Source organism: Meleagris gallopavo, chromosome 10 (genome assembly GCF_905368555.1).
Source record: "Meleagris gallopavo chromosome 10, MGAL_WU_HG_1.1, whole genome shotgun sequence".
In the NCBI taxonomy this organism is placed as follows: domain Eukaryota; kingdom Metazoa; phylum Chordata; class Aves; order Galliformes; family Phasianidae; genus Meleagris; species Meleagris gallopavo.
The window spans coordinates 27,063,506-27,089,735 of NC_139413.1; the positions used below are offsets into that span (position 1 = coordinate 27,063,506).

General features: G+C 40.8%; 2 protein-coding genes across 15 annotated transcripts in view; one reads left to right on the forward strand and one right to left on the reverse strand.

Annotated features, from left to right (window-relative positions):
- The window catches only part of DOCK7 (dedicator of cytokinesis 7), an 89,351-nt gene that overhangs the window by 28,111 nt on the left and 35,010 nt on the right, over window positions 1-26,230 (reverse strand). For 8 of the 14 annotated variants that reach the window (XM_085232211.1, XM_085232210.1, XM_085232207.1 and 5 more), the window contains exons 15-23: window positions 11,910-12,027; window positions 11,339-11,409; window positions 10,366-10,504; window positions 10,070-10,171; window positions 9,479-9,565; window positions 8,487-8,718; window positions 7,145-7,309; window positions 6,096-6,265; window positions 552-641 (exon numbers count right to left, since the gene is read on the reverse strand). In XM_085232211.1, coding sequence (XP_085088337.1) covers window positions 552-641; window positions 6,096-6,265; window positions 7,145-7,309; window positions 8,487-8,718; window positions 9,479-9,565; window positions 10,070-10,171; window positions 10,366-10,504; window positions 11,339-11,409; window positions 11,910-12,027 — 1,174 coding nt within the window. Of the gene's footprint in view, window positions 1-551; window positions 642-1,821; window positions 1,915-6,095; window positions 6,266-7,144; window positions 7,310-8,486; window positions 8,719-9,478; window positions 9,566-10,069; window positions 10,172-10,365; window positions 10,505-11,338; window positions 11,410-11,909; window positions 12,028-26,230 lie in introns of all 14 variants that reach the window. The other 6 variants (XM_085232217.1, XM_085232216.1, XM_085232215.1 and 3 more) reach the window with 2 other exon arrangements.
- Window positions 17,153-25,649, forward strand: ANGPTL3 (angiopoietin like 3). Its single transcript, XM_085231790.1, has 8 exons — window positions 17,153-17,665; window positions 18,614-18,724; window positions 19,505-19,625; window positions 20,278-20,391; window positions 21,243-21,338; window positions 22,550-22,822; window positions 24,123-24,461; window positions 25,387-25,649. The coding sequence occupies exons 1-7, from the start codon at window positions 17,168-17,170 to the stop codon at window positions 24,302-24,304; spliced, it is 1,395 nt and encodes a 464-aa protein (XP_085087916.1). The 5' UTR covers window positions 17,153-17,167; the 3' UTR covers window positions 24,305-24,461; window positions 25,387-25,649.

The window sequence follows — 26,230 nt, forward strand, 5'->3', positions numbered from 1 at the left end:
GCTAAGAATCAGCTTTTAGATTTCTTTTCTTGGGAGTACCAATCCACAGACTGGACACTGTCAGTGACCACATTTCCATCATACAAAAGTCTGGCATTTTGCCTTTCTGATGTTGTTTAGTAGGATCTCATCTCCCTAAAGGGAATGCACTTCCAAAGCAACTCCCTCCCACTTTCTGGATTAACACCTATGTACCTGAGTTCAGAACACATCTTTAGTGCCAACCATCTAACACACTGTAATTTTGCACACAAGGATGTGTCCCTTACATTTCTAGACAGTGCTATTCGTAATTTATTTTAAAGCCATAGATATTTTGGCTCCATACAGTACGGACATTAAATCAGACAAGCTACTCCTGATCATTTTGTTCTTCCCAATTCAGCTTTGTCAGAATACTTCATATTCACCACAGCCTGGATGTTCAGAGGTGTTAAGCAACAGCAGTTCCTAACGACCTCAGAAAGAACCAGGCTAGAGATAAAACAGATGTTTTCAGAATGACTTGACCTCCCTGCCCCACAACATCAATTGTCTTCACTGAAATCTACCTTTTTAGTTGGTAACCGTCCTGTTAATGTTTGTAAGAAACTTGACGTCTCAGTGTGCGAAGACATACGATTACAACTTCGATCCGTAGCCTACGGAGTGGAGATGAATGAATGATGACAGGACATTAAAGTTTGCTGTGGATGGGTTTTGCAGCTCAAGGACAACGTACGTTTACAAAAATACTGTTCCAACTGTAGGCTTTTACTGCCTTTACACCTTCTTATGCATTCTCAAAGTCTTACTCATTTACAGATCTGCTTTAGGCAACATGACAGCACTTTTTACTGTTTTAAGACACATAGGCTATTTAAATAACTGCAGGTTCTTATGCACAAAGACATTTAGTGCTGCAAAGCATGAAACCTTTTCATCACTCTATTTTATCAACATGCATATGTCAAGGAAGTAATACTTGTAATTTCAGTACCATACCTCTCACTCTACCAGACCAAGTACGTGGGGATGTAACACTGCTACTGGCACAGAGAATGAGAAAATCACTTAAGTTATTTCTGGTGGGAATAATTGGCAGGAGTACAAGTGACTGGATACTTGTAAGAGTGGTAAACTTGAAAGGAAGTACAGTTGAGAGGTATGTTCAAGGCAACCATGCAGTGGAAAGCAGCAGGCAATGGGGGCTAAAATAACTTAAGGCTTTCTGACCAAAGCTGCTATAAAGTTTTCATACTTTGCAACATGGAACAGATACAATTGGACCCAGAGAGTCACTGGTTCCGGCACTTAAATTTACACCTTCCAAGAGAGAATTTTACATGTGTATGAATTTTGGTTTAATAATATTCCACTCAAACAGACATGAAGGATTACTGGACTATGAATACTAAATGCTTGATGAAAATGGCAAAATGGTTCACATTAAAAGAAATGGCAAACATGGACAAAACTATGGGGCTGTGATTGATGTTCCCATTTAGAAATGTGCTCCACCTGAAGCTGAAACTAGTGTTAGAGAGAAAGAGAGAAAAAAGAAAGGAAAAGAAGTCACAGCATTTACATTTCACAGACCAGCAACCACTGAAATGAAAGAAGGGGACACGTTCACAAGTTTTGGGGTTTGTCATGCAGTGCAGTGAGGTGGTGGGGGAGAGGATGCTGATTTATAAAACGAAACTCAAAGTTTTCAAAGAACAATTAAATAAACAAGTAAATAAATAAGCAAACCACCAAAATCAGAGTATGCACTGAGGATATTCTACAGGGAAACATCAGAGAAAACAAAGCCAGAAAAACCTCTACCGAAGACACCACCTGTGTTGACTCTGCACTTGGGCTGGGGTTGGATCCCCATGGGGCTGCTTTTGGACCACCAGTGTTTACCCAGGAATTGGAGCGGTCTAAACCCTGGGCATGTAATAGAAAGCAGTTGGGAAAGGAAAGAAATATTACATGTTGCATGCCATACAATAGTCAAATCTTAGTCCTCAAAAGCAATCAAACCAGGTGCACTGCAAACATATCACCAATTAGAACTGCTGAAGCTGCATTTGTTGAGAGGCTTACTTTTGTAACTCATCACACATGTACACTACATTAATATTCCAGTCCAACCTGTTCTATCTGTAGTGCTTGACATTCAAAAACTATCCTCCTCCTGAAAAATCCCACTTCCATCAGTTGAAATCCAGCACTTCAGTAGATGGAGCCAGACCAAATTTTTTATGTGACAGAAAAAAATTAGTGCTCGGATATGAAAAACAAAGGATGCTCTCAGTTTTTCCTCAGATCTTTTTCTTAAGGTAGACTACTTGCTAGCCCACAGACTATAAGCTCTACAGATCCTATGGAAATGCTATGGAAACTCAAAGAGATCCAATTGTCAGCTCTCGCAGGTTTTCATAGAGTAAAAATCCTGCACCATTGGTGGAGTAACCTGTGGAGAAGCTTCCAGTAGACTTTTGGCATCTCCTCTGAGCACTGTGGCAAACAGAGAAAAGAGGACATACCTTTTCTGGAACCAATCTGCTCTGCTGAACAAAACATTTGAAAAATTACCTTGCTTTTTCAAAAGATTTATCTCATTTGTACAATTTTAACTCTCAGGGGATCATCTGTGCAAAATTACTGCAGATCCCTCCTCTCCCTCCAGTCTCTTCTCTTCTCAAGAAACTCAGGAAGAAGAAAATGAAAAAAATCAAACTCGTGTTTGTTATCCAGGCTGTTCCCATGTCAGGAACACTCAGTGGGATGCAGTGGACATTCATGGGTCTCAGGATCTGCCTCCAATAGAGGCAGTTGTGCAATGCCATAGACATTCCTTATAAACGTCACACAACATTTTTGACCCTCACCTGAGAGAGCTTTTATCCCAGCTTCTGTGCCAGCCCAGAGCTTTTTCCCAATATGTGAGGCAAAGGTGCAGACTATTTCATCACAAAGATTATCAACTGCAAAGTCCATCACGCCTATAAGTTTGTTTCTCTCATGAAGACAAATCTACCCAAGGATTGAGCCTGGGATTCAAATCATTAATACATTGAGCTATTCTCTATGCAAAGTACAGCCATGCTGTATTTTGCTTGAGTTGTCCAATAAAAATATACTGAAGAGATAAAATGAGTGTTTTAATCTCAATTACCATTTGGAAATAATAAATCAAACCTCTCCATCCTGCATAGATCCATACAAATGTTTTACTTTGCTCACAATGAGTTCAAATCAAAGAACTTTGCAGAATGCTGAACTAAGTTCACCTTTTGTAAAGCCAGATCTAATTCTGAAAATGCCTTTATCCCATTCCCTTTTTCATTCCTATGCTTTCTAATCACAGCCTTTGTACATGTCTATCCTCAGAACCAATGTTCACAGAAGCAGATTTTGTGAAAATCTGAAGAGATTCCTTCATTTCATACTTCTCTGGAAGATAACAGAGTGCAAGAGCTTCTCTGGCTTGGTAAGTCACTTCCAAGTGCACAAAACTCTTGTTAAATCCTGTCCTGTTTCTGGGGTTCAACCTGCAGCTGGGCACAGAACGCACATCTGTGAACATCCATCATCAGAGCCATGACACTCAGAGTGTTCTGTTTCTTCCCAGCACATCCCCAACATTTCAGGAATACTTTAAACATAAACATCTCATCATGTTCTTTTTAGACAGTTAATAAATCCTCTTTAGTAGGGAATAAAATTTACATGGCTTCAGTTCACAAATGAAGGCAAAATAAGTGACAAGACCTAAACCTTCCTCTATCATGCAAAACCACAGAAATCTTCTAAATCCTGTAAAGGGGATGACTGCTTGAATGCTCAGAATTAAGCATAATGCTGATGTAAGTAAAACCTAAAGCAACTTTACCAAAACTATCAAACACATTACAATAAGAAACAACAGAAGACTGAGCTCTAAAGAGTTCCACCAAAATTATTTTTTCTTTTTAAAAGCAGAAAGACTCCAGATAGATTCAATGTGAAGTATAAGTTCCTTATTTGTGTGTACGTGCTTAAATCTTTGCTTGGAGAAACAGAATAGAAATTTATGCATCCCTATACTCCTTTCAGCATCTCAGGAAGTATTCATGTTTCTAGTCACATCAAGAAACAGAAACAATTACATTAAACCAACATTCTGTATAGTCAGACCAAGCTTAATTTCTGATACTATCTGGCTAACATGAAAAAAAAAAAATTCCCCAGCAGCAATTAGGGACATATTTGCATATTTAAAGCCCAGAGTACCTCTAGAACAAAATTTCTCTTCATTTTGTACTGTGACATTATTCACTCTGCCAGACCATGTTAAGCTTCTGATACCCTGTGTGAATTTCATGTGCACATTACTGCCTATGGCATTTCACAAAAGGTCACGGTTGATAAATCAGCAAGATACTGAGGCGGTCTTTAAAAGATTTTAAGACTTTGAAGTCCAAACTTTGATGAAACAAATAACTATTGTTCTATCCATGTTACTTCAGCATCTTATTTGCTCAAAAAAGCATGTCACTATTAATTTAGAACTTGGTAACCTCTTTCTCAAAGAGGTTTTCCTTATAAAATCCAAGACTCTGTCAAGCTTTCCTGGTTGGGCTGATGGCTGCTATTTTGCCAGAAGGATCAAATCAAAAGGATCAGACTCATCTGTGCTGGAAGGACACAGGTAGGAAAGTGTCTCATCTTGGTGGAAGTTGTCTCAGTTTAAACATTAAAAAAGAACCCAAAATGAACTAAGGCACCCCTCTCAGGTAACAGATCTACCAATACAGATTTGTCCTGCCTCATGTCACCTATTTTAGGTACAAAGTATTAGTAGCAGCTCTACATATTCAGAACTCACAAGAGGGGACAAGAAGGTGATTCATACCTTGTGTGGCACAAATCATCTGCTGAGAAGCTTTTTTTCTCTCTACTGATTACACTGAAAGCCCTGACAACCATGTTCCCAGAACAGACAATATAACTGAGGTTAAGAAAATCTAGTCCAAAAAAAAATGCCATAAACATGCATACATATACCTAGAACACTAAGAGCTGGAGTAAAACCACACCAGATGCTTTGCACTAATCTGCCCCCACTCACTGAAAAGCCACTTTCAGCAAGTAATAAAGGCCATAGAATCATAACAGAATCATAGAATGGCCTGGATTAAAACAGGGCCACAATGCTCATCTGGTTCCAACCTCCTGCTATGTGCAGGTCGCCAACCAGCAGACCAGGCTACCCAGAGCCACATCCAGCCTGGCCTTGAATGCCTCCAGGGATGGGGCATCCACAACCTCCTTGGGCAACCTGTTCCAGTGCTTCTCCACCCTCTGGGTGAAAAACTTCCTTCTAATATCCAACCTAAACCTCCCCTGTCTCAGTTTAAAACCATTCCCCCTTGTCCTATCACTATCCACCCTCGTAAACAGCCATTCCCCCTCCTGTTAATACACTCCCTTCAAGTACTGGAAGGCCACAATGAGATCTCCCCACCATAAAGGTGGGGAGTCACTGTGGATGCTGAGTGAGTACATCATAAATTCATACCGCAGCTAGACTGTAGCTCAGTTGCTAACCCAGTAAAATCTTTCTGGCCATGGAATATATCTGCTGTGTGCAAGGTACTTTCTTTGGACATAAGTAACACAGAGAGCATTTGAGCAGCTGTTAGTGCTGAACACAGAGGAGAAGAGAGAGTTTTGGTTTGGGAGGTAAGACTGGGATCAAAGGGTGGCAAAGTAGGGGATGCAAGGTTTGGGGAGACGTAACAGCTAGTCAGAGGATACAGCTGCTGGCCATGTGAGAAGTGAGAAGAAAGCTGTCCTTGTCTTACTGGTCTTGGGGAGGCAAGTCCAGAAGGACTCCGGCCCCAGCCACCGTACCTGTGGAAGTAACACTGGCAGGATGGTCTCTAATAAATCAGAGACAGAAGCAGCAATTTCCAGCAGTATCAGGTGTGTTATCCATAACCATTAGAATAAGTCTGAAATGGGGTTGCTAGTGAGGACAACTTTTGATAGGAAATAAAACACGAGAACTTCCCCATTATTACTTTAGATATGGAATAAAAGGCACCACCACCCCGAGCCCCTTGGCTGTGCGTTTGTACCTTACTGCCAATGATCGAGCGAACTTCATCATCAGGTGAGGTGGGGGTCCCAGATATATCTGGGTTGCTGTTGCTGAGGCTCCGTGAGCGGTTCAGGTTAAGGCTTGCTGGTCGGACAGCAGATCGAGCCATGGTGGCATAATGCACTGATCCCCCTAAGCCACCGGGACCTACGGTGCCATACAAAGAACATCCTGTTGCACCTCCAGTCAAAGCCTCCATCCCGCCCTGCTTTCCACCTTTTTACTGCAAAACCTTTACATAATCAGTAGCTCTGGTCCATAAGGAAATCTCCCGTGCCTCCCCTGCCTGGTGCTCCAAGGTTAGCAGCTGGGAGATGGGATCAACATGCTGTTTTATTCTGTGATCTGTGGGAAGCAGGAAGCTCCCTGTGGCTTTAGGCAGCCAGCACGAGGTCTGCCTTTAGCCAGATCACAGACTGGAAATAGTAAAGCACTGAATTCTGAAGTATAGTTTTAAGCACACAACTTTTCCAGTCTCCTCAGCGGCCTTCCATTCCATGCAAGAAGCAAGTGCTGGGAACCACAGGCCTTCCAAAGCCTGGTTTTCTGTATCTCCATTCCAGTAGATGCCTTTCTTGTTCTCAGCAGAGGTGGAATCAATGTGATTCCCTCCTGTGCACATCTGTTTTTAAATATTTCAGACTCCTCTGCCAGCGCATCGACTTCTGCTGGAACTGAATAAAAGTTCTAAAGTACCAATGAAGGAGTCTGGGAAGCAGGAATGACCACAGGGTACCCCATCCATCTGTCACAAAACAAACTAAATAGAACAGTATTTTGTCATAATTTCACCTCAAGTTCTTTCAGTAATGGCACTTTAAGACCACTGAATAGTTAAATCCCTGACATGGCTCTAACTGTAATTAAACTCATCATCTAAATGGCAACACTGCATCACAGAGAAAGTTAATAACAGGACTTGGCAGGGAACCAGTTATGCAATTGGAGCTCAGAGCATCTGCCAGGAAGTGCTTTCTGCTTGCTTTTAACAAACTGTGACTTGAAATGAAGTGAAAAAAGAGCTACCTGGTGATGGTGAGTTGGGATAGGTATTTGGTAGGCGAAAAACATAATAAATATAGGAAGCAAGAAGGCTGTTTCTGCCATGCTGGTCCTGGTTTCCATCCAAGTTCTTGTGAAGTCTATTTATGATCGAAGCCATTGCTTCAAAAGATGCTTGGCCCAGGTTAACTGAAAAAAAAAAAAGAAAAAAAAAAAGGAGTTGTTTTAGATTTCAGCAATCCCCACAAACAAATTCTGAATATGAATTTCATCCACCTTCTAAAGAATAAATGGTGAAGCTTGTTAGAGTACAGCAAGCATTTCTCAAGAAAGACTGAAACTGGTATTTGAAGTAGGTCTAATAAACAACTTGACAAGGAGGCAGGTGTTGCAGTGATACTTTTCCTCTTATTTTAATAACACTTGATGAATTTAGGTTTGATTTCTGGAATCAGCCCAACTTTGTCCCCCCAGTTTGCAATGGTAATAATATTCTGGTTTACCTGATGCCCTCTGGATATTTGTCATACATTTCGCAGTTAACTCTTGGCTCCATTTAAATATCAGTCAAAATACAAAGTGAAAAAGAGCAATTCCATTCTGTTTTCAAGTAACATTCTGTTCTAAAAACTGAGCATAGAAATCCACACATAGACCTGGCTAGATATTTTAAACAAATTAGGGATGAAGCAGACTGCAGCTGGAAACTGTAAACCTAACGTAAGTTGGTTTACAAAGTCCCCATGTCAGTACATCTTCCTTTTCCCTCTGCAGTCAGCACCTCCCTGTATTCTGGTGTGTTCAGAAAACACACCAGCAACTTCCTCACCAGTGTTTGAATTGCAGGCTTCCTTCCTGAGAAGTTTAATTAAATGCTCAGTTATGCCATTTAGGCAAAGTCCATAACAGGGAGCAAAAGAAGGGATTATTCATGCTGACAAAATCAGGCTAGAACAGCTATAGTAACTACAGTATCCATGTCTTAATTTACCTATTTCAAAGTTCTCCAAGGTGACTAGTGAGACTGAAAGCCTTAGTTTCTGAATGTCAGTATGGAGACACCTTAACTGGCTCCAGTGCTAAGAAAGCACTGGGTATCCAACTTTGAAAGTCAGGCTCCTTTCTGGTGTCTCAACTTGGACACCAAATTACCACCCATTTTTGAAAACCTTTCTACTGAATGTAGCTCCTGTGTATATCATCACTGGTCTGGATGCCAGAATGTTTCATTTTGAACATACATGGTATATTAGTGGCACTAAAATAAAGGATAAAAATGGACTTATTTATTTCTACATAAATATGATAACATTGGAAGTGTCAAATTCTCAGCTATGTAATTCTCTATAAAACTTAAATAGAATACCTATTTGGCCTGCAATGACAGGAGGTCTTACTACCAGAAGAATCAGTTTGTCAAGCAGGAGATGAAGAAATCGCACTACCGGCTCCAGTTGAGAGGAATTTAAAGCTGAAATGCTGCTCTTCAGTTCATTTTCCAAGTTGTTTTCCATAATTCTCATGTCTCCTATTCGCACAGGGAACATGTGCTCATCCAGAGCATGGACAAGTGCAAAGAACTTGTCAAGGTAAGGGTCCTACACGTAAGCACAGAACAGAAATCAGCAAGAAGCTCCCAAATGAACACTGCTCTCTGCGGACTTGTCCTCATTGATGGATTCTCTCTTTTCCCTCTTCTACCTGGACATTTAATTTCACAAAATTAGCAGAAACTCAACACTTGTGAGAGCTCTGCCCATACGTCTAACTCAGCTTTAATCAGCCAGTTCAGAAAGTGTTCAGGCAAAGCTAGAGAGCCCACAGACTGTGTGTTCTTTAGAAAAACAGACAGAAATGCACCGAAGACATAGTACTATTGACAGCACAAACAAAATACATCAAAAAACCATCAAAAAGACAAACGAGGAATTAATAAACCGAAAGTTGAAACGATGAGTCAAAACGATTGCCATCTCTCATTGTGGATCAAAGACAGACAAAAAAATACACAGGGAAACAAAAGCGACAGGGAGGAAAAGGAAAAACAAGAAAACATCATATGCTTGGACAGCATGTTAGAACTGTTGTATTTAAAACAACAGTCAAAGGTCTGAAAACATTGTTGGCCATTCAACCCCTGTGAATAAAGGCCAAACTATTCATGTTTTTAAGCAGAACTTCTCAAATATACTCACAGCAGAACGTGGAATAACAGGTCTGCTGGCTCAGAACTGAAAACGAGATTGTAATTTCACTACTGTAATTACTGTACTCTTCATTACAAACTCTTTGACAGTGTTTCAACTGCCAAAAGATTATCAAGATTTTTTTATTAAAACGACAGATCTTAACGTTTACCTGAGTATGGAGAGATGATACAGCAACAACTTCTACATTGAAAACTCCTTTGTGATTATCCACCCACTTCATTCCAGGAAGCGGAACCTGCAGGTGAGCAGAAGGATGAATGGAGATGTGACAGAAAGAAAAGCTACAGTACTTCTCATTACAATTGCCATTTCATTTTACTGTCAGATCATACACATGGTTTTAAACTGAGACAGGAGAGGTTTAGGTTGGATATTAGGAGAAAGTTTTTCACTCGGAGATTGGTGAGGCACTGGAACAGGTTGCCCAAGGAGGCTGTGGATACCCCATCCCTGGAGGCATTCAAGGCCAGGCTGGATGTGGCTCTGGGCAGCCTGGTCTGCTGGTTGGTGACCCTGCACATAGCAGGGGGTTGGAACTGATGAGCATTGTGGTCCTTTTCAACCCAGGCTACTCTATGATTCTGTGCACAAACACACACACAACTATACTTAGCATTTAGGGAATACAGATGCATGCACACACAAGCTTATAAGTGCACATATACTTCTCACTTTTTTTTTTTTTTTTTTTTAAAAAGAAGCATTCTCCTGCTAATTTTCAATGTGAGAACCTACTCACCTCTGGAGAAAGCACTGAATATGCCTGTGGTGGTTTTTCCAGTGAGACAGGGAGACAGAACTGACCAGTCTTTAACCGTCCATTTTGAAGCATCGGAATCCACTTTAAGTAATTGAACAACAAGAAAAAATGAAAATACAAACTTCTTAAGGCTTTACTGAAATCTACAAGCTTGACCATCTCAAACTCTACAGTGGTATACACTGACAGTTATGGCTAAAAAAATTGCCAATAAATGCATTATCCATCTACATGAATATTATCCTGTGCTGAAAAACAGATTGAAAGACACTCACGGTGTATCCAACTGGAGTCTCCAGGGGAGTGTTTTGTTTTTGTTGGCAGCTGACGTGGTAGAAAGTAAAAAGCAGATGGTGGTGATCCGTTAAAGTGGCTGGAAGCTTAATCTTGATTTCCTCATGAAAATCAGGTGATCTGTGCAGAAACCAGAGCCTTTGTTAAGTCATCAATATAAGCAGTGTGGTTTTCTATCTCATGCTGCAGATCTTTTGAGTTAAACTATCTGGAGGGAAGGAGTTATAGAGAATACTCTAAGGAATTTAAAGCTTTACCTTCTAATCATCAAGGACTGGAAAAACTTCCATTGTTTACTTCCAGTCTACAAAAAAATATAAGCAGCATCCTGGTGGGCTACAGTGCAGCCCCCTCCTCACACAGGCATTCTGAATTGTGTCTTTCCCCATGAGGCAATGAATTTTTCCCTGATGCCACAATACCCAACCTGAAGGACAAGATTTTCTCTCCAGAACAGCCACAAAGACAGACAGTATGTTAAGGTCAGATTCAGCACTCCTTACCTGAGCTGCTCTGACGTAATTTTCAAGATCAAGTATTTCTAATCTGTAACTACATCCTAGAAAGCTCTAAATACCTAATTACTCAACACAATAACAAAGTATTTGCTAACGAGTGTTTGTGTCATACATTTTCAGGTCTAACTTGAAGCTTACACTTACAGCATCTGCTGAGTTGGGCTAAATGCTCAAGATCACAGCCTGATACAACGCTCTTGACATGTATCAGAGCAAACAAAGGCTCGAGCTCCTAGCTATTGTATCACGCTAACTGCAACACTACCTACAGTGTCAGGTGATAGAAGTGCTATGCAGACAGTCTTTGATAAAGAAATGTCAATGAGGCAGATTCACTGGTGAGCTACACAACTGTTTCACTGGTAAACATCCTTTTGGGTAGAACACTACTATCCTTAGGGACCCATCTCCATTTACAAACTGTCATAGATTTTACCTGTTGTGATACACTACAGCAGTGTATGCTTCTTTGGAAAATTCAGGACAGCTAGATTTGCCAAAGATGACCTGTAAAAAAGAAGAAAAAATAGCAGAAATACCCTACAGAAAGGTGCCACGAGTCTGTTCCATAATCCCATTCACAGCTCTATTCCATGCAGCTGTGTACAACACCAACTTGTTACATACTCCTTTGCTTCTATGCTTCTATTCTACCCAGTCACTGAAGATTTACAATTTTAATAGTCCTGCTCACACATGCACACAGATAGGAATTGATGATGCATGTAACCATCTCCAGACAGAGCCAACAAAGATCAGGATGACTGAGAATTCAGAAGTCCCACTGCAAACATCCAAGGTCAAAACACCAAGTGCTATATTGTTACTTTGCATACCTGATACAAACACTCTCTGGGTTCTAGAACACTGTGACTCTATGCTTTCTGGAATTTATTTGGAAGTGTATTCCATTGAGTTTTCTTTAACATAGGGATTTTATGGCTGCAATGTGTACCCTGCCTTGTTGGCATGAAGCATTCACGTTGAGCATCAAGCACTCCCCTCACCGGCATAGCATTGCTTGGGTCCTCTCCATACATGAACTGGACTTTCACAGTGATATTCCTGGCAGATCCTTGGCGGTTGGCAAAGTTAAGGCTCTGAGGATAGACATAAAGAAGATTCCTGCAAGACACAAAAGCATTTCTGCGTGAGAATGACAGGGTTCACACTGTTATTAATGCTATTACTTCAAACCCCAATGAAAACACTCAGAGACACAAAGTGAAGGGTTTGACATCTTCCATTAGTCAGGTGCTCTTCCCCTGATCGGAAGTGCACACTCACACAAGTGACTTGATGATGACCTCTCCTTTCAGGAGACAAAAGTCACCTCTTTAAGCTGTCGTGATATTTTGAAATAGTTCCTGTTTATAAAGATGCTTGAAAAATAGATCCAAAAATTGTTATTTAGCAAGTTCAAGGGGAAAGAAGGCATCTCAGTAGGGTGGGCTGGCTTCTGTTAAATAGTTGACTTGTTTCGACCTTTCAATTTTTACTTCAAATCTCCTTTTATCAAGATGACTCCAGGAAACACCTCTCCTCCAACAATGCATTGGATTAAATGGACATCTATATCTTCAGCACACCCGCAGTCTTTGCAATGACTCAGACAGGATGGTGTCTTCAATTCCACACCCAGAGTACCACACTCTGGGAAGGACAGGGATCAGGTAAAACAGATGGCTAAGAAGTGAGAACACTCAGTAGCCCTGGAAGCACCTGTGGTGACCAGATTAATCATCATAGAATGGCATAGATTGGACCTTAAACACAATCTAGTTCCAATCCCTGTGCCACGGACAGGGTTGCCAGCCACTAGAGCAGGCTGCAGAGGGTCCCATCCAATTTTGTTCTGATGTTTCTTATTCCATTTGCTCCCCGATACTCGTGAGTAATCTCATCTGCACTGGCACCAGGTAACACTGGTCCTAAGGAGTGCTCTAAGAGCCTCAGAAGGTACCTCCCTGAGGTCAGCATCTGTACAGGGCAGTCCGAATGCACAGCTCCAGAAGGCTCTGTGGGGCTGCATTATGGAGACCGACTTCTTTCCACCCTTCCAGGCAAAGAAATATGCTTAGCTGGCACATGGGAAATTTCTTCCTTTTCAAGTCCTTCATGCTGAATTAATTTTTTGAATCCCATCCCCATTGTCACTTTGCCTAATCAACGCTCTCCTACTATTTCAGAGAGGGCCTTTGCCATTTTTTGTGACTCTACTAAATTACTTTGTTCTGGCATGAATACATTTGCTCCTTGATGTTCTTTTTCAAATGAAAATGGATATGAAAATTTACTCTAAAATGTACATTGCTCATAAAACTTTTATTAAATATTATTAGTGCTCTAAGAGAAGGATTTAATGTATTTGGGAAGCCTGGCTGCAGGATCCCTATATTAAAGGCAGTTCTTATGCTTGAGACTGATTTACGAATAGCAGAGCTGAGCCTGAACCAAGCCTGCAGTTCTCCTATCACCTCTTCTGCTTTCGCTTGGGCGCAAAGACATTTCAGCAAATTAATGTCACTCTAGAAAGAAGGTGGTGGAAAACTATAAACAGGCATCAGACCTGACATTACATCCCAGCCAGAGCTTCAGCTGACTTCTCAGTTTCACCTGTGTTATCCTCTTTCCTTTGAGTCATTACATTGTAAATCCCCACCCCACTATCTGTATGCACAAATACCAAAGCTCAGTAGACTCTGGAGGATACTGGAGGTACAACCACCATCCTCTGTGATGGGAAGGGATCTACCATGGAAATAATACCACAGTGCCAACAAACACTGATAAAGTACAAGGAGCACTAGTCCTCATGCTTTCAAGTAACAGCTACTTCCTGGTATTACTTGCAGATTTCTATCAATAAAAATTTTGGCCAGAAGCTTTAAACTCAAGGATTTGCATCTGGAGCACTTATTATAATGCAAAACATATGCAACACTTACATTATTTTCTCAAACAGATCTCAAAAGTACTTTTACCTCTGTAAAATAAATGGCCAAAGCACAAAAGGCCAGGCCTTGGAAAAAAACATAAAGACTTGATCTTAAATCTTAAAGGAGATGTCTAAACATTATTAAAATTCCCCTTTCTGGTAAATCCCAGAGGCCTTTTTTTCTGCTTTATTCCTACTATCAAAACCATGCAAAGCCTACTTAAAGAGGGTCACCCAGGTGTACGAAAGATCCTTAGGACCATGTCTATTAAATACCTCTTTTCTTGACTGGGCCAACAGAGACAAGATTCACCCTTAGGGTTTCTAGAGCTCCTAAATCTTACAGTTTCATCGTGCCAGAGGGTTTTTCTTCTCTGTCTCTTCCTATGCCCTACTTTGCTTATGGACTCTGTGACTGTCAAGACATCTAAGAACTGGAGGGTGACATTTCCAAGCGCACTTATCACTGCTTGATTTTATTGGCACTGGCATTAACAGAGAAAGTTCTACAGCTGCATGTGCTTGGCAGCCACTCGTGATGTTGTAACATTTGACATCAGAGCATTTTGACTGCCTTTCCTATTCGTGAAGCAAACCTTTCCACAGGGCAGTGTCACGTCTGAGCAGCACTCAGGCACAAGTGAGCTCCCATTCTGTGCTCAGCTACTGTGCAGCAGGACATGCAGGGAACCTGGTAACATTCCTGATCCCAACTGTTTGGTTACTTGTGTAATTTTTCTGAAGATTAAGCCAAGAATAAAGATTTTAGGAACAACAGGGGCAACATGAATCAAAACTGAGAAAACCCTTTGTGACAGTAAGAAAGAGCTAAGACAGAAGAAAATATTCCCTCTGAAATCCTGTAAAACCAAAGCCATCCCAAGTATTCTGATGTGGACTGCAGAAAGTATTTATTTAAAAAAAAATATTTTACAACCAATTCTTCAAGTTTTGCAGCCCCAAATTCCTGTGTCAGATACCAGGGACTGGACTTTGCTCCCTATCACAGAGCAGCGCCAGGCCCAGATAAAGACTTTGTCACTTGTGTAGAGGAAGTTTAGGTAATCTGATGATTCTCCCTACAGAAAACATCAACACATTGAAAGCACACGTTTTTTCTTTCTTTTTCAGACCTGAAGTGTCTAAGTAGATTTACCACTCACAATGTATCTCGGTCAAAGCTAAAAAGTATCAAACCTTTCAGAGTTTAAACTGTTAAGATGCCCAAGACTTTCCACACAGGCACAATATAGGACCAATTCAGATCCTGCACATCCTTGGGTTTTTTGAATAGCTCTTCATCATCCATTGATGCTAACAGATGAGAAAACGCTGCAGAAATGATGACTCAATGCAACCCTTACAGGCTTATCAACTTCCAATGAATTACCCTAATTGTTCTGACAATTTTCCTAACAGATTTTCATTAGGGCTGGGTAAATACTAATTTGATACGTTCCTTTAATGACAGCCCATAACCAAACTCTCTGTTGCTCGCAGCCTTCCAGACTCTAACAAGCAATTAAGTCAGTAACTGCCCTCTACTATGTCTTACATCTGCCAACTGAGAGCGGATGCAGTCCAGTCTCACCCAGCTGGGCTCAGTTCTTGCTTTGCATGGGTCATCAATGAGCATTTAATTGGTAAAAACCTCTTTGCGCATCCTTCAAGTGCACGTTTCTAACCTGACTTATGTAAGCTGTGTGGAATTGAGCAGAACTAGGAGAAGCATGGAGTATCTCCATATTGGTCTGCACCTATCTCACACCTCTTCCCAGTTCGTCAGCCTGTCTCGAAAGGCAGAAGGATTGTATAGCTGCAATATCTGAAGGGCCAGAAGTACCCCTGTTACCAATACACTGCAATTCAAACAAAGCAAAGGCTATCTGAATCCTTGGCAGAATGCATAGCAGAGCTCAGGGCTGTCCTTGCCCTCCTGCTCCCCAACTCTTTGCACAGCACAGCCAGAGTTAAGACCTTCGAGACAGTCTGCTGCAGCAGGACACCTCCCAGGACTGGAAATTACTTTCTTCACAAGACAGCACTGCACATTTGGGTTGTGAAAATGCAGTGCTGCTTCCCATTACAAAACTCTGATTATTGACTGTATTTAGGGACAATTCCCACATTTGCTCCCAATCTATGCCTACAAATCCCTTTGAATAAATCCCCACTCTCTCCAGTGTCAAGACTGCTGGTTTTGTATGCATTGTGCATACTCCAGTAAGCCTGACTCAAGTCATACTGGTGCAAACAATTCACCAACTAATCAGAGACACTTTCATGTTACTTAATTATTAGGGAGGAAGGAGCAAGTTAACTGCATGTTGTCAGCCCTTCATGTCCATTAAGTCCAGGCCATGTTAAACAGTGACCTAAAAACCCTTCAAAGTAGAGACTATATTATGCGTGGACTGATTTCTTGGATCACTATGAGAAAGAAAAATACCTTTCATTCATACTGCAATACTCCCTGAAAAACAAACACTTCCATGCAGAGACCCAGTGCAGAGCTGGACATTTATTTCAAAGCACCCGCAGACTTGCTTTATTCACTGAGAATCTTAAAAACCAAGGGGAATTGTAAGGTGAGAAATGAAAGCAGGACATTATTTATCTCACCCACCTCTGGAAAGCAGCTCTTAAAAAATAAGCTTTATATGGTGTAAATTACTGCACAAACCTTAAGGTAGTAGAATCACATCCAGGCAATCTCTGGACCTAATTCCCACTTTCTCACTTAATCTGAACTAGCTGACAAGCAAATCCACTGCAGCACGATGAGTTACATCAGAAAATGGCACAAGATGAGAATCAGATTGTGTGAATCATCGGAGAGTATTTTGCCCTTCCCCAGCTTATCTAAAAGCTGCATAACCTGAAGTGCAGCATCCAGTGCTCCTAAGTAGGGTAAATCCTTCTACATTCCTAAGGGAATAAGAGAAATCATACAACACAAGAAGCAATTTAGGCTCTTTAGTGAGATTATGACTCACAATTAATCTATTAACGAGTATCGTGTCAGAAACACATCCTACATCATCAATAACATTTTAAAACAGAATGTCTGACAGATGGAAAAGTTCAGAGCCAGTTTTATCAGCAACGTGCCTGCCTCTCAGGTTTACCTTCCCAGGCATCAACCTAGATTCGAGTGGGGTTACAATTGTTCAAATTTGTTCAGTTTAATGATCAACTTCTTGGTCTGCCTCTTCTAAAATGAAGAGGAGTATATATAGATTAAATTCTTCAACGGAGCATTCACACAGTGAAAACTATCTGGAAAAGTCTCTGCTGAACAACCAAAGCATATCAGGAATAGAAAACATGAAAATCATTCTACTCCTTCTATTCATTGCCCCACTTGCTCTTTCAGTTAGGGCTGAAAAGGACTTCTCTCTCCTTGATTCTGCTACATCTCCTGAGACAAAATCAAGATTTGCCATGCTAGATGATGTCCGAATCTTAGCCAATGGACTCCTCCAGCTTGGGCACGGTCTTAAAGACTTTGTCCACAAGACAAAGGGACAGATGAATGATATCTTTCAAAAACTTTACATTTTTGATAGGTCTTTCTATGAGCTCTCACTGCAAACCAGTGAAATCAAAGAAGAAGAAGAACAACTCCGACAAACTACTGCCAGACTGCAAATCAACAATGAAGAGATAAAGAATCTCTCGCAGGAGATGAACCTGAAGATTGAAGACCTTATACAAAACAAAATCCAGCTGCAAGAGAAAGTATGGGGACTGGAGGACAAGGTCACTAAGTTGGCCATTATCCAGCCTACAGTGCAGGAGACAAATGAAATTTCTTCACTCAAAGTAAGTAGATTTGTGAAAGTCCTTTACACATAAAGCCAAAGTAAATTGTAATGCTATTATTGGTCATTATACATTAGAAACTGATGTTTTCCCTGCAACTTCACTGCAGTATTACTGTACTGAGAAACAGATCACCACAGTAATCTTAAAGAGTCAGAGAAAATGGTGAAATGATAGGGCTCTGTATCATTTCAGTACATTTTGCAAATCATCTTTAAGAAATTCTGTAATAATAATGAGATAAAATTAATTGGGAAAGTGATTTGCTTATGAAGTCGAAAGCTTCATATGTCATTGGCTCATTATGAGTCAATGCACTTGGGTCTGTCTGCTCAGCATAAAATTAGGAAGTTTTAACCTTTAGAGAGGGATATTTATAGTTCCTGTATGAACCTAGAACAAAGAATTTTGTATGTGTTAACAGTTTTAATGTCAATACATGCAAATACGAGGGTGGGTATAAAATTTCCACTGGAAAAGGAAGTATGAAATGGATTCTGCAAAAGCATAAAACGGTCAAATAACTTGTGTGAGAAAACACTGGATATTCATGTGAGAGCAGAAAGAAAAAAGAAACCCCCAGCTAATACCTTAAACACCTGCCATCATTTCTCTTTATGGTCACTGCCATATATTTACTTTGAAGCAAGGACCAACTTCACAGAATGTAAATGTTTTGCACGTGGACATGGAAGGAAAGTGACAGCAACAGTAAAAGTCTATGAAGCTGCCAGCACTTTTCCTCAAACAAGCATTAAAATAACCTGGGTACTCATTTCAGTGGCAAAGAAATTTGTGCCTTTAGAGCAAAAGCAGACAATCCTATGGAGAATGCAATGTGAAATGGTTTGTGCCTCTCACAAGTAACCCCGCAATGCGTTAGGCTGGACTGTGACAGCCTCATGCTGCCTCTCTCTAACTACAGCCTCCCTCCTTTCCTGCCCTCAGGCCTTCGTGGAGCAGCAGGACAATCACATCAAGCAACTCCACAAAATCGTGGAGGACCAGCATGTGCAGCTGGACAAACAGCACAACCAAATAATGGAGCTGGAGGACAAGGTACGTGAACCATCGCATTTCTTGCTTCTGAGTTTTACATCTCTTATGATGTTTTGGGAGCACAGAGGATGCTAGACGTGATTCTGATCACAGCTAGGGACCTCTTCAGTTGAGAGTCTGCTGTGCTGCCAGGCTGGAGGCAAAGACCATTGCACACAGCAACGGAGATCACAGCCTCAAACCACTGCCCATCAGTAATAGGTTGCTCTATTTCCTGACTGCTGTTTGTGGGTTTTCTTACCTCATTATCTATTCTATTATTGTTCTTCCCTTGGTCTTCTCAGCATCATCGCTTTCCATCTCTTTCTCCTTTTCCAATATTCACTCCAATATGGAACCATGCTCTGCAACCCCCCATGTGTAACCAAAAAAATGGGCATAACTGACATGCTCATATTTAGTTCATTCCTAAGAGGAGGCTGTAAAAGGGAAATGCCTTTTACAAAAATAACTGTGTTCTGTGCTCTTCAGGTGTTGCTATTATTTGTCTAAGTAATGAGAAAGTAAGCTAGTTATGTTTACTCATTAACATGCACCTCATGAGAACTGGTCACATACCTTGTGAATCCTGTGTTGTTTGGGCAGTGAAATAGCTGACATACATAACCGAAATCCACCAGTGTGCTTCTAAAGTTAATTTTATGTACTAAGTTGGGTATTTCAAATGGTTATGTTCATATAAAAAATTACTATCTGTACTACATTGCTCAGTTTGATACATGAATCTAATAATTTCAGAGCCTTGGGAAATTAACAGTCTGTAATTACGGTTCTTGCCAGCTAAACCACATTGAGCTCCAGGAACTCGCAGAGAATTCCTTCACCGAGGAGCAAGCAGAATCAAATGAGGGCAGCCCCTTCCTTGTGCACAACTCCACAGCCGCAATGCACAAACTGGAAGGTGAGATCACACGCCTCACGTGCACTACAAGACACATTGGTGGGTTTTAGTAATCAAGGGCTCTTATGTTACACACAGCACTTCAGCAAGGAGCTGGATTTTCTGCTTTGGAAAACACATCATCTGTTTAGCCACACTATGTGTATACTTGTCTATGGGGTGGCATACAAACAACATCCAATTGTGCCATCACCCTCAATCTTTAGCCTCCATTCACCCCATGCAAATACATGCTGTGACAATCTTTGTAATCCACTTACTGATGCCTGTCTTGGAGAGTATGAGCAGCCAACTAATTTACTTCAGCTCATTACAGGATTTGGAAGACCCTTTTTTTAAAGTCGAGATGCATTTCCAAACTGCAGCAATGGGAACAGAATTTATTGGGAAAGTTTTAAGGTGTGGCAAAGTCCGTTTGCCAGAGTCCAATCTTAAGCTTTAAAACTTTTGCAAAATTAATTTAGAAAACGTACATCAGCTGTATTACCAAAGCAGTTTGTCCATTTCATGACATTTATTGTAATGATGACCGAAAAGACTGTTTGAGTTTCTGTATCAGCCCTACCCTATGAAAAATTCAAGTTACAAAGCTGGATTAAAACTTACCACATCCAAAACAGGATTTGTAATTGCCCGGTGTTTGCTTTCCTAGGTGCCACTCCTGACTGCACTGCTCTCTACAACAGTGGCATACGCTCCAGTGGTATTTACACTATTAAGCCCAACAGCTCAGAAGCTTTCGATGTCTACTGTGAAATGAAATTTGGTAAGACAGCTGTGCTAGCAACAGTCTAATTTTCTGATCCAAAATACTGTATATCACTCAAAGTGCATAAAAACTTACTGTCTCATGCATCCTTTTCTTTTATATATATGTATACACGTGTGTGCGTGTGTGTGTCTCAAATATACTATTATAATTCTTAGTAGTATCTATGCTGTTAATATGAGCACATTAATATTAAGAAGTCAAGCACTTTCTGTTTTAAAGATGAAAATGGCAACTATAAATGCCACTAAGTTGCAATCATGAATTAAGTTTTCCAAAGAGAAAGCAAACAGTGAATAAAACTTGGGTTTGATAGCATGGACTGGTGCTTGAGATTCAGCTATATCAAACTAACCCAGTGAGGTGAGCCCAGGAGGCAGGATTTCAGTATCATGTTTAGGGGAGCCATATATGTACCTGGAACTGTGGCTGCACCTACCCAAGCTCTATCTTTGTAAGAAACTCTTTCATTTGCCTGTTCCCTTTGGCACTGCCCAGAGATAAGAGATAAGAGCACCCTGCAGTGCTGCCCTGTGCATGTCCTCTGCAGCTTCCCTCCTGAGCCTCCTGTCAAAGCCAGATGGGGAAGAGGCTGATGCAAACGTAACAGGGCAACACAATATGTTTGTGTGTGTAAACAGAGTGACACGCAGCTGCCCTGTGCAAAAAACTGCTTTGCTTACTTTTGCTGAAATGTCTGCAATGGGGTTGTTGTGACCTGGGCAGGAGAAAGATCTCGGAGCAGTGCTAGCCAGCAGCAGCCTATCGGCTCCATTAAACTCCATCTTCTCTCCTGTGTTTTAAGCACTTAAACCAGGTTTATGATTTATTTCCCTCTGCATTCACAGGCACTTCCTGGACAGTAATCCAGAACAGAGTGGATGGATCACTAGATTTCAACCAAACCTGGGATGCCTATACAAACGGTTTTGGTGATCTCAATGGTAAAAAAACACTTTTTTTGCTTCATTTCTCTGTACAAATTGATTTTAGAAGGCAAATCTTCTCAATGAAAGGTGTTCACATGAGAGCAGACAAAACCTACATACAAACTTAAGCAGCTTGCCTAACTAGTGCAACACCAGGAAGAATAATTCAGTAAAATTCTCAATGCCGCATCTTTGGATGCGTGTACAGAAGCCCCTGCTGAATCAAGGCAAGGACGTGCTAAGTGCTGTTTTAACAATTTACAAAGCAACCCTCAGCCACGTAGAGTATACACACAAACACAATGCCTCACCAAGATCACTACTTTCTCCCAAACTTTCTGCAACCATGTCTTCTTAACAAACCCCAGACCGAGTTGCTCAGCCTCAGACTGTGTGTCCTCCCCTACAGCATCACTGGCTGCCCATGAGGTGCTCAATGTCCTCCCCCCTGGCTGGCCAGGCTGAAGAGATATCCCTGCTCACCTATTAACCACCAATTCCAAAGAATTTCCAGCACCAAGAGCTGCACACCAGCTTCCCTGCCTAGAACATTTCCCCCCGTTTTTCTTTTTCAAGTTTAGAAAATATTTTTTACTTTCTAGGCATAGATTAAAACTTCACTAATTTGGGCACCACAACTGGCATCCTTCCACCTCTTTTACAATAAGGAGCTGCAGTATCTCAACACCACCCCAGTTTGGGATAGCAGCTCACAACTGAGGCAGACTTTTGCCTTTGCAGTTTGTCTGATGCTACTGAAAGCTACAGTTGCCCCTTCATTGGTCTCCAACTCTCATATACTAAACCAACATTAGGAAGAGGTAAACTAAGAATGCAGCAGGAGACCTCTGAAAAGATCAGCAGTTCCCGAGGCTCATATTACTGATTTAATTAAAGCAATGAATGGATCCTTTTAAATACTGTATTTTCACACGCACCAAATGCAGGTTACCTGTAAAATGCAATAGCAGTTCGAGTGCTGTGGGTTTTCAGGGAACATTCAACCTGTAACACTAAAAACTCTCCTCCAGTAACATCCAACCTCAAATCCTCACCTCTGGCATACCTTGATTCTGACGCTGTGCTGCTTACTCAAATAAGTCTCAAACAATGCATGTTAAAGGTGAATGAGTTACCTGTGGTATGGTTTAGATATCTGAAAAACATGGTAAATGCATTCAGATTTGGCTCCATAATCACAACCACTATTTACTATGATTTCACAGAGGAATTCTGGCTAGGCCTGCACAAGATCTACTCCATCACTAAACAAGGAGACTACATCTTACGGATTGAGCTGCAGGACTGGAAAGATAACAAACGTTACATCGAATATGCATTCACCCTGGGAGGCCCTGAAACAGATTACGTGCTGCAGCTCTCACGGATCTCTGGGAGCATCCCCAATGCACTGCCAGAGCAGACAGAACTGCGCTTCTCAACTGCAGACCATGATATGGCCATAATAAATGACCTCGACTGCCCACAAAACTACCTAGGTATCAGTATGCTGGGTGCATGAATGTGGATGTTCCCTTGCTAAATGAAGAATGGCAGTATGCTTTAGTGAGTGCTTACTGATATTATCTGGCTGGTTTTAGAAGCAGAAAAGAGAGAATAGCTGCAGGAAAGAGTGGGAGGTGCTTTCTGTTGGGCTCTACAACAACGAGGTATCACTTTTCTACTTTATTAGAAAAAAGAAAAAAGAAAAGCAGAGTGAGGCTGAGTAAATAGCTAGAGTTAGAACCAGCAGAACTGGCTGAAATAAAACCTAAAGCTGAGATAGTGAGTTACGGAGTACAGCTCCTTCTCTGAAGCCTGCTCTGCTGTGGCAGATTTGTTCCCTTCTTGCAAAAGAAAAGAGGACAAATTGACTCTTGGATCCATTTTGACTATAAGCCATTGGTTAAGAATAGAGGCAAGCTTCCACTGAAAGGAAGGCTTAAGCTGCTTGTCAAAAGTGTATGCTAAAATTGCTCTCAAAAGAAGAAGAGAGGTGTGAGGCCAAGGATATATCTCTCCTTAAAGATGATTTGTTTAAACATTTCCTAAATTCACTGATGTTATGAAGCTTTTACGTTTTGCTGCTTTGCAGGAAAAAGCAAACAATGCAAAAAGCAATTAATGATCAAACTGCAGGATACAGAGTGCCCTGCCAGGCAAATGCTTCACACAGCAAACATTTTGTTTCTAGCATTCTCAGCTTGAAAACTGGGGATGTCTGAAACAATGCTGAGTGTTATAATCCGTAGTGGCCATAACACAGATGGACAGACTTCCAAAATGCTATACTTTTATATTTAGCACAGAACCACAGCTAGTTCCTTACCCTTTGCTAGCTGAACTGGACTTCGAGTTCAAGATGGTGGTTAAGGACCTTGGCCAATAAAAAAAGTGATTTGTTTACTCCTGTAGATGCAGAGATTTATCAGTTTGTACTTGAGAAAAATATCAGTAAATCAATAAGTCTGCTGTGGAGCTTTACGGGAAACATATGGAGCAGACCCAAATGTCCCAGTTCAGTGGAAGCATTTGTGTGTGAAGTTTTCTATGCACCACTACTTCTACGTGAAGCAGCCACTAACAGGTAGCACAACATTTGCACAGTGGCCTTCAAGTGTCAAGCATTAAGTGGCTCCATGTACAAGCAACATTTCATTTGGGTACACTGGGTAATTGCCACTTTTGCTGGAACTGGCCTAAAGATTGATGTTGCTAATGGGAAGTGTGTACTCAAGCTGAGCACAATAGGTTAAGAAACAACTGACAGTAAATGATACTACAATATTTTTTTCTTAGGAGGCTGGTGGCACAGTGAATGTGAGGAAACCAATCTTAATGGGAAGTACGTTGCACCAAGGTCAAAAGGAAGACTAGACAGAACAAAAGGCTTGTACTGGAAACCTAGGAATGGAAGATACTACCTGCTCAAGTCAACCAGAATAATGATTCACCCAACAGACTTAAAAATTTTTGACTGAATGCTCAACCGGATGCATTTCACAGCTAATACACTGAGCATCAAAGAAATTCCTATTATGTTTAATATCAGGTGTGTGTCCAAATCCATACACTGTATGGTGCATTCTCCAATGACATAAACCCTGAGGCACATATGATGGTCTTACTGTATGTTTGGTGAGTATTCTCATTCATCCTAGCCCAAATGCCAGTGTGCTAGAAGTTCAGAGGGGCTTTCATCTCCCTGGGATCAAACCCCATTGCCTAGTAAACAGATGCCTATCTATTTATTAGATAACATTGCTTGGGAGAAAGGGTTTTATGGCTGCTGCATTAACTTCTGGGCAGTGCAGGAGGGTACAGGAAGTGTTCAAGCAAACAGAAAGCACTGGCAAAGTACTACAGAGGACCTGTAGGTATTGAGACCGTGGGAAAAGAAAGAAATTGTGTTTCATACAGTAACTAATTGGATGTTTGGTTCACTTCACTGCTGTTGAATGCTCCTACGAGGAAATGAAAGATGAGCAACTCCCTATTTTAGGGTTCTGTGTATTTCCAGACAAACTTCTGGCAGTGTATGTCAGGCCAACTTTTGCTGAAGTACTGTACTCATGCAGCTGCAGAGATGTACACACACATAAAGCAAGCCATGGTGTAGACCTAATCTCTTAGATATCACACTTCAAAAAATAACTGAACCATGCTTTCAAACTGAAACTTAAGAGCTAAACTTCAAAGCTCACTGAAAGGAGTGAGAGATTTTCTCATTTGAGACAGCTTCAGACCCATCCCTTTGTGACCTTTCAAAACACCTCACTGAGAACTTAATAAGACCAAGAGAGCACAGGACAAAATGACTTTCAGAGAACAGCTGAATAACCTGTGCCTGTGATACCATCCAACAAACCCTGTAGGCCAAGCTGAGGTGCTGCTGCTCCTGAAAACACATTCGTATTTGTTTAACTTCAGCTGCAGAATCCTCCAAGGCAGTAGGACTGTCAACACGTTTACAGATGGCTTGATGTGGAACTGTTTATTGACAAAGACCTCAATTCTGCACTTATACTGAGTCATATTGACTTGTCTATTTTATCTTGTACAGTATGGATTTTCTATCTCAACATTTGCAACCATACAAAAAGTGGTTTTAACACGTGATATGTCAGAGTAAAGAAACTGTGAACAGAATGTGCTACTCGCACAGGAACTGCAAGGATACTACAACTTCTTATGGATTCATTGCAAAGCAGAAAACACACAGTGCTGCACATTTGTACTGGAGGACTGTAGTGTATAATTATATAATTTCCACCAAAAAAAAAAAAAAAATCCAACAAAAACCACAATAAATTAAATTTCTGAAAAGACATGAGGTGTGGAACTTAAACTCTTTCTTGTAAGCTCTGTTTTCTAAAAGCCTTGTCTGTATTTATCCAATTTCAACAAGAACTAACTGATTTTGCAAGTTAAGCTGGTGAAATTACTCAACTGAAGAAGGCAGTGCCCCTCAGAAGTGTATCATCTTCAATAATACTGTGAAAAATCTTTAAATAGAGGAAAATAATGAAAAGAAATCTACTCCTGCCTGGAGCATATGGCTATAGGAAGGTTATTGTTTTCTGAAAACGCTCAAAAATATTCTTCCAGATCTTTATTTCTTTAAAGCATTGTAAACAAGGAAATTGCTTTTAAATCAAAATGGAAATATGAATGGATTATTCATTTTCCTCATTTTTAACCTCCATTGTAAATAAAAAAAAATAAATAAACCCTGGAAAGTATCAGAAAGCAGTAAAACCAATTAGAGAACATTGCCTTTAGCACACAGACAAAACGAAAAAAATCTGCATAAATGTGAGAAGAACTCCACTAAGTTTGACTTTGTATTTTGAGAAACTAAGAAAGCTGTGCCACCCTCCTGCCCACAGCCAAGTTTTACGCAACTA